Source organism: Mustela nigripes, chromosome 10 (assembly GCF_022355385.1).
Source record: "Mustela nigripes isolate SB6536 chromosome 10, MUSNIG.SB6536, whole genome shotgun sequence".
In the NCBI taxonomy this organism is placed as follows: domain Eukaryota; kingdom Metazoa; phylum Chordata; class Mammalia; order Carnivora; family Mustelidae; genus Mustela; species Mustela nigripes.
Genome location: NC_081566.1, coordinates 30,530,274 through 30,546,139, shown reverse-complemented (window position 1 = coordinate 30,546,139; position 15,866 = coordinate 30,530,274). Strand labels below are relative to the sequence as shown.

The following is a 15,866-nucleotide window of genomic DNA, read 5'->3' as shown; positions in this document are numbered from 1 at the left end:
GAAGCAGGCTCCCTGCTGGGCAGAGATCCCAGAACCCTGAGATCATGACCTGAGCCGAAGGCAGAGGCTTTAACCCACTGAGCCACCCAGGCGCCCTAGGCGCCTCACAAGACTGGGTTTTACTCGAAGATGCTCAGCAGAACAGACCTGTTTCCTCTGGGATACAAAAACACCTGAGAGGTAAAGGCAGACCATTGCTTCCAGCTACGGTGGAGAACTGAGTCTGGGTACAGCAGACTCTTCTCAGGCCGAATCAGAACCACCACCAGCCCCGACCAATTAACCAGCTTCTGTGGTTAGCATAATGGGGGGAGGGCGTCTGGCCTGCTCACTCAGTACAGTCTGAGATTCTTATTTCGGGGTTGTGAATTCGAACCCCATATTGGGAGCAGAGATTAACTAAAAATAAAATCTTTAAAAAAAAAATAAAAGTGGTACAGCAGTCACCTCACTTAGAAGGTTCAGAGCAAATTTTGAGACACCAAACAGGGCAGCCCACCTCCCATAACTCCTTGGACTTTGACTCCAAGGTTTTCAATCAGTAATTATCATCAGAAATACCAGGCCTGGGATAATAAATGCCAATGATTTAAAGGGAGTTTTAGTCCATCAGGAAGCAGGTTCTCGCGGCTAACGCGCATTACATTTCCAGGAGCCCTGAAACAAGGCAGCCAGGTGAACGAGCTTTATCACAGCGGTGCCCAAGTCAGGCGTTTCAGAGGGCTGGACGCACCCCCGCAGCTCTGTGTGGCATTGGCTGTCCTTGTTACAGCAAAGGAGTTCTTGTGTTTAACCCTTCTCTGACCTTACTGGGAGGACATCTGTACCTGCTTGAAATGTGTGGGTGAGTCCCGTGTGCCAACGAGGAAGTCTGGCTCTAGGCAGGTAAGAGTCTTGGTAAGGGTAGAGCAGGTCAGGGGACACGTGGACCAAAGAGACTAAAAATCCTCAGATGGTGGACAGACCCACATGCGTCACCCTCTCTCGGCTTCAGACTTTCAAGAAACACACAAAACTACAGTCTCAAGAATGCTCCCATAAAGACATTTATTTTCCTTGTTTCCATAAGCTCACAATCTACTGGTCTCCATTCTAGTTCTTCTCTACACATATTAAGAGCATTTCTTACCTTTTTTGATATAGAAGATTTCACTTTCTTGAAAGCCTCTTCAAAGTGCTTCTGACTGACCTTGAGTTCACCTGGGGAGCAAATCACAGACACATCTGGGTGGGGGGAGCACTAATAGCAACTGACAGGCACATTCTCCTGAGACACTGACTTGCAAGAGGTCAAGGGAACAGGGACGAGATAGTGATCACACTGGGTCTGTTCTGAACGACAGTCAAGACCGGGACACCCTGCTTATCAGATGTTTTGGGACATATTTTCAATTTCATTTAATTTACACACACCTAACCATATTTAATTTTAAATAAATGCTTAAGTTTTATATCAGTGTCCATTGTAGTGCAAATTTTTTTCCCTCAGCAATTGAAACAGTTTACTTTGGGACAAATTATATAAAAAAGTACTTTGTTCATCTTTAATAATTAGAGTCCCTGTTTTCATTACCCACCCCCTTTATTGAGAGATCACTGACATATAACCTGGAAGTTTAAGGTGGGTGACTATTGTGACGATTTCAGACGTTGTTATAAAGTGATCATCACAAATGTTAGCTGGCACCTACATCCCTCACACGATTGTGTGTGTGTGTGTGTGTGTGTATAACTTCTAAGATCGACTCTTTCAAGATCTATCTTTCTAAGATCTATCGTTCAAGTATATAATCCTTATTGTTAAATAGGCCTCATGCAATACATCTGACCCCCGGAATGTGCTCATTTTATGTCAGGAAGTCTCCTCCTCTAACCATCATCCCCCCATGCTTACCAGGTTTCAATGCAGGACACCGCAGAGAGACTATCACTCTTACACTATCACGCTTTGAAGGCCCCTCTTTGCACTGTTTAACGCCTTAATTTAATGACGATGTTTGATGAAGAAGAGCCAAAATTGTTCCTTTTTAAGATAATACAAATAATTTAACTGGGAGTGGAAAGTAATATTCTATAGCTATTTAAGAGTGCATATGCATTAGTAGATGTTACAGCGTTATGTCATAATATCTATTAGATACAGAGATACTATCCCAACACTGGATCAGAAGGGGCTCTCCTTCTATATAAGGTTGTGCCATTATGTAAGTAAGGGAAATCAAATAACTACATTTTGAACAAGACTTGGTTTAGAATGTTCCTGAAACAGCTTGCACGATGACGATTAAAACTGAATATAAAAATATTAGGATACCGTATTTACCTAAAAAAAAAAAAAATAGAATAAAATGTGTAGTTAAACACGTCAGGTAGAAGGTGAACAGCGGGGGCGCCTGGGTGGCTCAGTGGGTTAAGCCTCTGCCTTGGGCTCAGGTCATGATCCCAGGGGCCTGGGATCGAGTCCCGCATCGGGCTCTCTGCTCAGCAGGGAGCCTGCTTCTCCTCATCTCTCTCTCTGTCTGTCTCTCTTCCTATTTGTGATCTCTCTCTCTGTCAAATAAATAAATAAAATCTTAAAAAAAAAAAAAAAAAAAAAAAAAAAAAAAAAAAAAGAAGGTGAACAGCGTAAGGACTTCGGTGAGGAAGATATCAACACTAAGTCCCTAGAGGACAGGTAACTAGTAATGCAAACTGCAGCAGAGCACAGATGTCAGAATTTGCTGCATGATTACACATGAATATCCAAACAGCCAACAGACTCTGCTCTCAATTAGCACTTGAGAGCAAAATACCATAGACTCTGCTCTCAAGTAGCACTTACACAATGTTTCTTACAAGATAGTCTAGGTTTGTGAATTTTATCTGTTACTTCCAAGAGATTTTTAAATTTTGTTTAAAAAAAAAAACTTTTTAAATTTTTATTGTTTTATTTTAATTCTTAACTTTAATGCAGAATTATAAAGCTCTCTATGGGTGAACTTTTTTTTTTTTTTTTAAATCATGTAATATAATCTGAATGCCATGGCAACTTGTATTTTTTTTTTCCTGATTCTAAGTCCAGTGGTCTTTTCTTTTTTTTTTTTCCATCTCCAAATTTTTATTTAAATTCTAGTTAACATACAGTGTAATGTTGGTTTCAGGAGTAGCATTTAGTGATTCATCACTTACATCCTCCAAGAGGAATCTAAAATAGCTTATAATAAAAGCGATTTGGATAACTGAATCATAACAAAAACACAGGGAAGGGACGTGTGCTGACAGATCTCGGCGGCACAGATGCCCCTGGGAACTAAACCAAAGTTCACCCTGGGATTCTCAGGAACCAAAGACAGAAGGAAGAGGGAGACAGAGAAACCCAGTGGGAATAAAAACAGATGCGTGGACTCTGAGGTGGGAAGAAGAGGCTGAGAAGCCACCAGATGGCTGCCAGACACCATGTGAGGTGAAGCCTACTGGAAAGGTCTTGTCAGAGACATGTCAGTTTTCACATCACAGACATGAGACAACGGTCACTTTGTGGGTCAGCAGTGGTGTGAGGTGTCCAGAGTGACAACGACAGGGAACAGAGACATTCCAGAAAGCACCGTACCTGTCTCACCTCCACCCTTCGGTCTTGTCATTTCCTGTCTCAGGGCGCAGATGGACGCTTCCCGAACCAAAGCAGAGAGATCTGCACCCCTGCAGGAGAAGAACTGCTCTTAGTTATTCTACGACAGCACAAAGAATGGAGCCTGACTGCAGTTTCTAGTCAAAAACCACACAGCTCGGGAACAGACTGACCACTAGGGTCAGCAGCAAAAGACCTTTTCAATTTTACTTCAAATATTTCTAGCTTTTAGAAGAAGGGTAATTATGATGGAAACAATGCAAGGAATCATAAACATTCCTGTGCTAACAGCCATAGATACTGAAGTTAACGTAAAAAGTCTACATGGATTGCCCAGTTGATAGAAAGTTACACATTCATCATAAAATCTCCATCCACGGGGCCTGTGCTGCCAGTGTGCTGCCTGTGCACACACGACCTGCCGCCTAGAGTAAGCTTACACGAGTCATTTATGGCACCTACTTCAAAAAGGGGAAGCACAAAGGCTAGCAAGTCTTTAATGTCCTGACTCAAGTCTGAGCTGAGTGGACCTGTCATAAATGAATTAAAGCAGGACAGCTAACAAGCCTTTAATTACTTTGTGCTACACTATGCTGACTTAGCACAGTTCCTGAGTTCAACGAGCATTCAACGAGCTCACTGGCATTTCACTACATCACATCTTCAACAGAATCGTGCAGCTCTTTGGGAGAAAGTTTGGACCTGGGGACAAAAACCTAATTTCTAGATATTAAAACTTACTTCATGTATATAATGTTGCCCATCCAACACAATGTAAAACATTAAATGCCCACAGAGCTTAAATTATTAGCTAAATGCAACGTTTCTGTGGTTAGGTATCCAATGGTACCCCTGACCCCTTTGTAAACCTGCACCCTCCTCTGAAGAATCCAGAAGGTGTGGCCCAGGGTAAGTTCTGCCATTAAACTGCCTCTGTGTTTTAGCTCTTCAAGCTGTAAACTACTCACATAAGTTATCCCCCCTGTGTAATAGTTCCTGTAGTTGTACAAGTTTGATCCCAACGAAGTGGGGGAAGGAGTGCACTGTCCTTAGAGGGAGGGAGGGGCTTCTGCTGACCACCACCACCTGTGACTCCGAGTGTGTCCTGTCGTCAAGACAATCCCTGCCTTCATGCCTGAGCCAAGATAGCTGGACAGAGAAGAGGGTCATGGCCCCGATGCTCATATGTGAAGAAACAAGATAAAATGATGCATCCTGACCACACTCCCTGAGAATGATCATGTGGTTTCCAGTGTAATCCTCTTTACAAGAAATGAAGGTCTTCGACTAGAATGGATGTAACCAGATGCCAATATGGTCCCCTGTCGGACTGGCTGTTGGGATTTAAGTTTACACTGTGGAGTAACAGAGTCCTGAATGTCTCCAATGTGAAAATGTTGTCTCGGGGCATCTGGGAGGCACAGTTGGCTGAGCACTGGACTCTTGGTTTCAGCTCAGTTGACAGTCTCAGAGTCGTGGGATCGAGCCCATGTCAGGCTCTGCACTAGTGTGGAGTCTGCTTGAGATTCTCTCTCCCTCTGCCCCTTCCCCCCATCACACGCTCTTTCTTTCTCTCACTGAAATAAATTAATTTAAAAAGAGAAAGATAAAGAAAGAAAACATCACCTTACTTGCTTGGCTTTGGAAAGCACATATTTGGCTCTGATCTAGAGGAATATCACGAGCACCAAATATATTAAGGACAACCAAGCAGTAAGGCTTTCAATGCCAGAGAGGCAGACGTCTCCCTGTTAGTGAAATGAGAGTTTCGTTTTCTTCTCTGTGTACCCAAAGTGGGACAGTTAACAACCTTACTGAACGTAAAGAAAATAACAAAAACCATGACCACACAAACACACGTGCTGCCAGCAGAAACGCCTCTTTTCTGGCTGTCACTATGGGTTGTACAGGTTAGCAGGTGTGCTGTGAAAATGCCTTCTGAGCCTTGGAGAACAAAACACTCACAGATGACCCTCTTCAGGGCTGAAGCAGGAACACTGAAATGTCTGCTCAGGTCTTCTGGAAGAAGGGATGGACAACAGGCGAAGGCAGCCACAGTAGTCAGGGAAGCTGGGAACCAAGAGTCGATGTGGGAGCACATGCGCCCCAGCGCCAGAGCTCCTCAGAGCCTCAAGACGGGTAGTCCCTTCTCTCAGAAGGAAGAGCCAGGCCCGAGCCAGCCACTAACCACCGTGGGCACTCAACAGACACCAAGCTCAACCCTCCCCATAGGACTACTGTCCCCCATCCTGTCCACAAGATCGAGAGATCAGGACTTGAGATTGAGGTACTCACGAGTAGCAATCACAGCGCAGGTCAGCAGCGAGGGCTTCCAAACTCACGTCTGCACCCAGGGGCGGTCTGGTGCCATTCTAAGAGAGAAAAATCAGTTTTCATGGAGACTTTAAAGATCTGGGCTTTTTCACAGAACAGGTTCTTCATGAACAGTAATAACCGCTTGACTAAATGAATTATCTTTGACTCCTAGACCAGTATTGTGAGATTTCTATATATTTCCAATTTTGAGGGGTGCCTGGGTGGCTCAGTGGGTTAAGCCTCTGCCTTCAGCTTGGGGCGTGATCTGAGGGTCCTGGGATCGAGCCCCACATTGGGCTCTCTGCAGAGCAGCTCTCCCTGCCTCTCTGCCGACTTGTGATCTCTGTCAAATAAATAAATAAATAAAATCTTTTTAAAAAATTCCAATTTTGAGAAACAAGGTTAGGAAGTGGACTCCAATATTCAGAAAGCTAAAGGCAAATGACTGACTGATCTTGTGGAGCTGAGAATCTGTGCAGTTGCAGCAAGAACAGAAACCACCACTTCAACCTTTCTAAAGGGAAGAAACACTTCCTCTGGCCAATTAAATAAGGCAAGTACTTCGAAGCAAGGCTGGCAGGTGAGACGGGAAGAACCTTGAACTTGACCAGGGGAGGATGCCACACACCCTCTGGGCTCTGTGTGTTCCTAGCCCTTGTCTGCAACTCGATCCAGGCCTTGGTGCCACCTCCCCAATGGCTCATATACCAACAGATGCCAGAAAGGACAGACATCAGGACATGCTCGGAATTCCAGCAACATATAGGCATTTGCTTACGCTACAGATGTAATGACATTTTAGTGACTTAAAATCATGACCGAGATAAATGGCAGGTCTGTGAGTTTTTGCTTTATTATTCTTTTTTATAATGTACACATATATTGCATACACTCCTTCCTTTGTAATAAGTATCACTTTAGGAAACAGTTGAAGAAACACACAGAAAGTGAGTGAGTCAAAGGGCTCTTAAACCTCAAGGTTAGGTATTACGCATCAGCATGGTGGGCGCCGCGAGCTGGACCAGACGGCCAGGCGCCACACGCAGACACATAGCGTCCTATCTCTTCCTCCCGGCTGTGCATATTTAACAGCTTCATAAACTCTGCATCTGCTATGACCTGATAAAACGCAAATGTTCATTCAACACGTAGTCAAGAAACAGTTATGGTTCCCACTCAATCCACACTGACCTGGGAAGACATCATGAGGAATAAACTCTGTGGGACCTCAGGCAAACAATCTTGGTGCTCGTTTCTTTTTTCCCTCCCAAGTGTGTAAAACTAGATGGCCAGACTGCATGGACCCTTATAATGTATAATGTTTCCATTTAGTCAGTTAACGTGGGGCACAGGAAGGGGAGGGGTTTGGGGGGCTCCGGAGTGGCGGGAAGGAAGGAGAACAGCTTCTGAGGCTCTGGTGACGATCTCTCTTTTCTTACTGCAGTAAAATTTGCTTAACAAAACTTATTAGTTTAACCATTTTTAACTGTACAGTTTAGTAGCATTAAGTACATTCACAGTGTTGTACAGCCGTTCATGTCTAGAGCTTCTTCCACCTTCCCCAAATGAAATGCTAGACGTAGAGCCACTGGCCTGCCCACTCCCACTGCCTCCAGCCCTGGCAACTAACGCTCTCTGACCATAACTGATAATGTTCTCTTCCTTCATCTGGAGGTTTTGTTTATAGAAACTCAGGCAGCTGAGTATTTAATGACATCTCCACTTCTCTGTATGTGCATTGCACTTCAGTAAAAAGTCTAAAAAGAAGAAATAACATTGGGCCAGGAATTAGGAATTCTGAGTTCTAAAATTCAAACCTACAACTAAATGGACTTTGGGAAGTTCCTAGAACTTTATAATTTATTTTGGTAATAAAACACAGTAAGTGTCTATTTCAAAAACTACAAGAGGAAGGAAAGTTTCCAAATTCATTCTGTGAGGCCAGCGTGATCCTGATACCAAAACCAGATAAAGATACCACAAAAAAAAGAGAACTATAGGCCAATATCTCTGAGGAACATAGACGTAAAAATTTTCAACAAAATATGAGCAAACTGAATCCAATAGTACATTAAAAAAGACATTCGCCACCATCAAGTGGGATTTATTCCTGGGATATGAAGGTGATCCAATCTTTGCAAATCAATCACTGTGATACATCACATCAACAAGAGAAAGGATAAAAACCATATGATCCTTTCAATAGGTGCAGGAAAAGCATCTGACAAAGTCCAACATCCATTCATGGTAAAAACCCTCAACAAAGTAGGTTTAGAGGGAACATACCTCAACATAATAAAGGCCATATATGAAAAACCCATGGCTAATATCATCCTAAATGGGGAAAAACTGACCTCTGTGGTCAGGAACAAGACAAGGATGTTCAATCTCACTACTTTTATTCAACATATTATTGTAAGTCCCAGCTGTAGCAGTCAGAAAACAGAAAGGTATAAAAGGCATCTAAATTGGAAAGAAGAAGCAAAACTCAGTATTTGCAGATGACATGATATTCTATGTAGAAAACCCTAAAGACTCCACCAAAAAATTGCTAGAACTGATAAATGAATTCAGTAAAATCAAAGGATACAAAAATCGATGTACAGAAATCTGTTGCATTTCTATACACCAATAGTGAAGCAGCAGAAAGAGAATTAAGAAAACAATCGCATTTATAATTGAACCAAAAAACAGTAAACTACCTAGGAATAAATCTAACCAAAGAGTTGAAAGATTGATACTCTGAAAAAAACACTCATAAAAGAAATTGAAGATGGGGATGCCTGGGTGGTTCAGTTATTAAGCATCTGCCTTCAGCTCAGGTCATGATCCCAGGGTCCTGGGATGGAGTCCCCCATCAGGCACCCTGCTCAGCAGGAAGCCTGCTTCTCCCTCTCCCACTCCCCATGCTTGTGTTCCTTCTTTGGCTGTCTTTCTCTGTCAAATAAATAGATAAAAATCTTTAAAAAAAAAAAAGTTGAATACATAAAAAAAATGGAGACACTCCATTCTTATGGATCGGGAGAACAAAAAATTTATTTTTTAATTTATTTTTATTTGACAGAGACATAGAGAGAAAGCACAAGTAGGCAGAGCAGCAGGCAGAGGGAGAAGCAGGCTCTCTGCTGAGCAGGGAGCCCGATGTGGGGCTTGATCACAGGACTCCAGGATCATGACCTGAGCTGAAGGCAGTCACCCAACCAACTGAGCCACCCAGGCGCCCCTGGGAGAACAAATATTGTTAAAATGTCTCTACAACCCAAAGTAATCTATACATATATTGCAATCCCTATCAAAATACCAACAGCATTTTTCTTTTCTTTTTTTTTTTTAAGATTTTATTTATTTATCGGGGGCGGGGGGAGAGAGAGAGCACAGGCAGACAGAATGACAAGCAGAGGCAGAGGGAGAAGCAGGCTCCCTGCCGAGCAAGGAGCCGGATGTGGGACTCGATCCCAGAATGCTGGGATCATGACCTGAGCCAAAGGTAGCTGCTAAACCAACTGAGCCACCCAGGCGTCCCCCAACAGCATTTTTCATAGAACTAGGACACACAATCCTAAAATTTGTGTGGAACCACAAAAGACCCCAAAGAGTGAAGCAATCTTGGAAAAGCAAAGCTGGAGGCATCATGATTCTGGACTTCATGTTATATTACAGAGCTGTAGTGATCAAGACAGTATGGTATGGGCACAAAAACAAACACAGAGAGCAGTGCAACAGAACAGAAAACCCAGGGATGGACCCACAACTCTATGGTCAACTAATCTTCAACAAAGCAGGAAAGAACATCCAATGGGGAAAAGACAATCTCTTCAGTCAATGGTGCTGGGAAAACTGGGCAGCTACATGCAGAAGAATGAGTCTAGACCACTTTCCTATACCATACACACACACAAAAAGACTCAACATGGATTCAAGACCTAATTGTGAGACCCGAAACCATAAAAATGCTAGAATAGAACATAGGCAGTAATGTCTCTGATATCGGCCATAGCAATGTTCTTCTAGATAGGTCTCCAGAGGCAAGGAAAATACAAGCAAAATAAATTACTAGGGCTTCATCAAAATAAAAAGCTTCTGCAGAGAAAGGAAATGATCAACCAAAGTACCTGTTTTGTTCATGTTCATGTTCAGCTACTTGTTGATCAAGGTAAACTACTAAATAGCATAAGGTATTTGCTTATGACATATCTGATAAAGGGTTAGTATCCAAATTATACAAAGAACTGATACAACTCAACATCCAAAAACCAAATAATCAAATTAAAATCTTAATTATTCTTGGGGTGCAGGCAGCTCAGTTGGTTAAGCATCTGCCCTCAGCTCAGGTCATGATCTCAGGGTCCGTGATAGAGCCCCGCTTTGGGCTCCCTGCTCAGCGGGGAGCCTGCTTCTCCCTCTAAAATGCTTCAAAATTCCAAAATAGCTATCCTCAAAGACCTGTGCCTAAGGTTAATGGAAACTGAAAAGGAGAGGCAACTAATACAAAAGACTGTACGATGTCACTATTCTGCTCAGCACTGCTCCTTCCAGCACTCCTCCTTCTAGCACTCCTCAGCGTCAACCCCTTTGCACTCAGAGGTCACTATCAAATAGGCTTCTTTTCAAACAAAGCCACCCACAGCCATAGCCACAGCCATCCTCCTGAGGCAGCTTTCAATCCTTGGTCAAAAGTCAAATTCAAGGTCACAGCTAAAAAATTTCCTAAGCTCAGGGAGGATCCTGGAAGGCTTCTACCCTTGAGTTCTGTGCTAAGATTAATGGGTTGATAAGAAGGCAGAAAACAGGATAAGAGGCCAAAGACCTGACTTGGAAAGACTATGGAACAAAAGCCAACAAGACCTGCCAAAGTAGTGCTTGCACATACACCCTGTCATCCCCCCTCCCCACCCCGCCAAGAGAGAGGGCTCCCACTGGGCAGTCCCAGAGCTGGCAAGGCTCCCAGAGATGGCCCAGTGGGCTGTGACCTCACTCCAGAAACAGCCAGGGAACCAGAATCAAAATTAAGGAAAACCTTATCAAAGTCTGAGGGATACCAGAGCCACACCTCTGCCTGAAGCTGTATGGAGCCTGCAGACGGGATCCTGGGAAACAGAACAGCCACCAGAGGTGAACACTCCCACGAGAGTCCGCCCTCCCAGACCTTTGTCTGTATCATCCAGCAGAAAGAGATAGAACTTTTGCACCCTCTCTGGTGATGTCACTTAAGTCCAAGGGGTGGTTCAATATTGCCAGAAATATTTACTGTTTGTTCCAGCTACAAACAAACTACAAACTGACAAAGTATTTAAAAAGACTGTTTCAGTACTTGGTCAAACTGGAAGCTGATACTCAGAGCCTGATAGGAATGGTTTTTTTCAGCCCTCCCCTCTGAGCTAAGCTAAGCCAATGACACCAGACGGAAGGAAAGGCCTTCTGTAGGGTTTGGGGAAGGATTCCTAAAACCCTTAAAAAATATAAAACCCAACCCAAATATTTGGAGCTTTTACCAACCCTCCAGTTCACATGATCTAGGATAATCTTTGGTGACTAAAAGCTACTTCTGGTTTGTTGGTTTAATTAAAACAGCCATGTATTTGGAGTTATTAACACTAAATATAATGAAATGTCTTTTCCACTCGGGCTTACTAATCAAGTAAGTTCCTGTTACCTATTACAAAATCGGTTGCCCCCAAAACTAACTTGAAATGACTTTGTGTCCAAAGTCAGTGAAATTTTCCTAAGGAATCAAAGCACAACTGTTAAGAACAAATGACTTAAATAGATGTAAATGAGAAGAATCTCTAGGTGAAATTTTCAGCAAATAGTTCCCAAAGATCTTCTGGTTACCCAAAACCTTAAAGTTTTATTAATTAAGTTAAATGATGAGTTCAGTGAAATTCAATGTCTAGATCATCCGCAAATGAAATACTGAAACATCATTTACACCAGGTTCATCTACATTTGGTTTCCTTTGCGGAGTAGCAAAAGATATTTGGATCTGTTAGAAAACATGTTTTGTGTCACCCAAAAGTTTACTGTGAGAAAACACATTTCTAGAAAATATGAACAATATTCGTAAATTTGCCAAGGCTCAGAACGGACAGTCCACAATTGCTTACTTCTTAATTTTCATTACAAATTAAGGTTTTTAAGAGTTGAAAAAGAATTTTACAGGTGATCAAGGTGAATAACATCAAATACATTTATGGGTTAAAAAAGCTTTAGTACCAATATTGTACTTAGGTAGAACTAAACCTTAATTTTCTCTCATCTGCAGAAGGACGAGTTTCCTTGGATTACTGGCCTGCCTTTTTTTTTTTTTTTTAAAGATTTTATTTATTTATTTGACAGAGAGAGATCACAAGTAGGCAGAGAGGCAGGCAGAGATGGGGGTGGGGGGAGCAGGCTCCCTGCTGAGCAGAGAGCCCGATGTGGGGCTCAATCCCAGGACCCTGAGATCATGACCTGAGCGGAAGGCAGAGGCTTTAACCCACTGAGCCACCCAGGCACCCTGGTTTGTTCTTAAATAAGAAATTATAGGGGCACCTGGGTGGCTCAGTCAGTTGAGCGTCTGACTCTTGATTTTGGCTCAGGTCCTGATCTCAGGGTTGGGAAGACTGAGTCCCACGTCAGGCTCTATGCTAATGGAATCCGACTGGGATTCTGTCTCCCTCTCCCTCTGCTCCTCTCCCCTCAAAAAAATGGGGGAAAATTACAAAAGGATTTAATTTTCGATATTTGCCTGAGAGGTATTTAAGTGTCACCATGTTTAAGAAGGTAACTAGAGGTTTCACAACGGTTACCTTGTGAACACCTTGTGATACTACTCAAGTGTTTTAAACCTTTGATACTTTTGACAAACTTGCCAATTTCAAATCTTAAATGAAGTCTTTTTAACTTAGAGCTAATTCTGAAATTGACTGAAGGGCCCCTAGAACATCTCCAAAGATTTCTTCTCTCCTTAAGAAGAGGGAGATGTCAAATGACGGCTTACTTGTTATGTCGTCATGGCGGGGGGGCCCTGTGAGGTACCAGCCTTGTTTATGGAGTACTGTGTGGGTATGTGACTCTCGCAGAAATGACATGAGACTCCCAGAATCTGGTACGTCCAGTATAATGTTACCATCGTCTTCCCAGTTGTCATTTGAAAATTCTGTTACACAATCAACCAAATCTCCTGTCAATCCCATCATAATGGACTCTAATTGATCTTTAACAATGGAGGTTTTTTTTAAGTTGTCTGTCATTTACAGAGTTATTGTGTTAGTTGGATGCTTTTGCAATAATGTTCCTGCCAAAGTGGGTCACCTTCAAGGAGTTTCATGGAAAACCCTCGGGCAAATACAGGTTTCCAGTAACTTCATAAAAATGAATGGCGCAATCACTTCTCGGCCTTTTGGCTAAGATCAAGTGTAAAAATTGATTGCGCAAGAATTTCTGGAACTGAAGGCAAAAACCTGGATTCATACAGAATAAGAATTAATAACACGGGGCTGAATAAACTAAGGATTACAGTTTTTACAACTCTTGCCAGAAGCGCTGCTGGTTCTTTAATATTTTATTTTTCCTCATCTGAGGAACCATAGATGACTTAACAGCAGTTTGGAAAAGCCTTTATAAACAAAGGTGAAACATTTACTTTTCTCCCAGCCTGATCCCCCTAAAATTCAAAAATGAAGGTAACTGCAGAGAAACGCTCATTCGTACCTTTGTCCATATTCCGTTCTAGTCTTGTTAACTGCTGCTGAGGCTTTGTGACTAGACCTGTGACTAGACCGGGTCCTGAACTGTTTCCTCAATCATCTGCCCATGACTCTCCACAGTAACATTTCTGGTTTCCCCACCACTATGGATCAGAATCACTACAAACAAAGACTGCCTTCCAGCCCCCGTGGACGGCCCCATGCCAGGCACCCCTCCCAGGCAGGTGGCCCTCCTGAGGCAGGAGGCCTTCAGAGTTCAGGGTTTTGACTCTGCATAAGCAGCACACAGCTGAAGAACATCACCTGACATCTGGTCTGCCACAGCTGGAGACCTCAAGTCAAAGTGATGGGCAGAGAAGCAGGCCACAGGTGGACTGCTTCCTCCTAAGTCCCCAGAGGAAACCTTCACACTTCAACTAACCACAAAACCCTTTCTTCTTTTCCCTCTGCCCTGGCATTGGCCAAAAAGGCAGTGGGAGAGCGGCGGGTAATCCAACTTCCAATTGACTGTTGGACCTGCCATGATACTCCTGCCTCAGTTTCTTTTGAACAAATTCAGCCCCTCTCTACTGTGCCTGATTCTCTGAGCCCTGGGTCCATTCTCCTGTCTCTGATTAACAGCCCTAGGATCCAGCAATTGTAGTAGTGGGTATTTACCTTCAGAATACAAAAATACTAATTCAAAGGGATAAACACAGCAGGCATAACCTGAATAAAACAGTCCATGTGGTCTATAGACCCTTAAATTTCCCTGGACTCTGTGGCTGTAGCAGAAAGCCCTCATGATTCAAACTTAGCTCCCTCTGGCAGGTCCCAGGTTCCCTGAAATGGGTAGGAATAAACATATATGCAGCTAAGATCAGGAACCTCTCCTTAACTCTCATTACCAAATCTGTTCCTACAGCAAAGCTATTCAACAAAAACCCATAGACTCTGGCCAAAGTTGACTCTGACAGTAGCATCACACTTGATTTTATAAAAAGAGGAGATGTCCAGGCTGTGGCCAAGACCGTGTGCCCCACACTTCTGGGGAAGCTGAAACTCAGCAACATAAAGTCACCGAACAGGCCACTTGACTTACAAAAAGTTAATTCCTTCAACAGGGTCTTTCTCTGACTAGATTTTGATTGGTGTGGGTCTTGGGACCATGGCTCCAAAGTGCACCTAAAGTGCACTGGGAACTGTTCTGCTTATAATAACCAGAGCTGGCTCCCTAGCATGCTGTATGCCCTCAAAAGCTTCAGATGCATGTTCACGGCCACTAAGAACCCAGCCCACAAGCTCCCCAGGAACACAGAGTCAGAAATGGGACTAAGGCAATGACCCACTAAGCAGCAGTGAGCCTGAAGTCATGACCTGTCCTTACCACAGAGCATCAGCAAACACTGAGACCTTCGAAGACCAAGCGGGGAGGGGTGCCAGGGCCGTACATTTTTATCACATCCTCAGGTAGGCTGAAGGTAGGACCAAAAGTGGGAGAATTGTTAAAAAGGAGACAAGGCCACGAACAGAATCAGTTGTGCTAAGTCCCAGTCAGCAAACCGAGACTTAACACCGAACCCAACTGCAGGTGTAGCCTCTCCCAGAAGGTCACATCACCTTCAGCCCCTGGGTCTGGAACTCCTGGTCTACAGCAACGAGGAAACCCAACAAAGGAAGGGATCCTTCAGCCCCAGGTCTCCACCAGGAAGACTGCAGGAAGGGGACCTTCAGCCCCGGGTCCTCATCAGCAAGGGAACCTTCTGACGCAAGGAAGATATCAGCTGCGGGTCTCCGTCAGTGAGGGGATCCTCTGACCAGCAGGTCCAAACTAGTGAGACAATCCCCCCACACTCTGCAACAGACCCTTCTGACCCCTTAGGGAGGTAACTTGGTGTGAAATGACATATTCCTTCCTAATACACTTCCTTGTCCCACCTCCTTTCTGCCTTAAAAAAATCTTTCTTTTCCTACAACTCTTCGGAGCTCCTTTCTACCTGCTGGATGGTATGCTGCTGATTCATGAACTAAAGAATTATGCCAATTTGAACTTTAAATTACTCGGTTCAACTGTACTGTTTAAGAAGAACACTGTAAAAGTACTAATGGCAAAGAACTGTACACTTCATAATGGTTAAAATGTAGGCAGTAATGTCTCTGACACTGGCCGTAGAAACATTTCTAGATCTGTCTCCTCCGGCAAGGGAAAGCCAAGGGAAATTACATTACTACATGAAGATAAAATCGTCTGTACAGCAAAGGAACCATCAGCAAAA

The 15,866-nt window shown here is 43.4% G+C and overlaps 1 protein-coding gene across 1 annotated transcript in view; it reads right to left on the bottom strand.

Annotated features, from left to right (window-relative positions):
- Window positions 1–15,866, bottom strand: part of NVL (nuclear VCP like) — a 97,107-nt gene that overhangs the window by 7,505 nt on the left and 73,736 nt on the right. The window contains exons 20-22 of the mRNA XM_059412921.1: window positions 5,903–5,979; window positions 3,590–3,678; window positions 1,130–1,200 (exon numbers count right to left, since the gene is read on the bottom strand). Of these exons, the coding sequence (XP_059268904.1) occupies window positions 1,130–1,200; window positions 3,590–3,678; window positions 5,903–5,979 (237 nt within the window). The remainder of the gene's footprint in view (window positions 1–1,129; window positions 1,201–3,589; window positions 3,679–5,902; window positions 5,980–15,866) is intronic.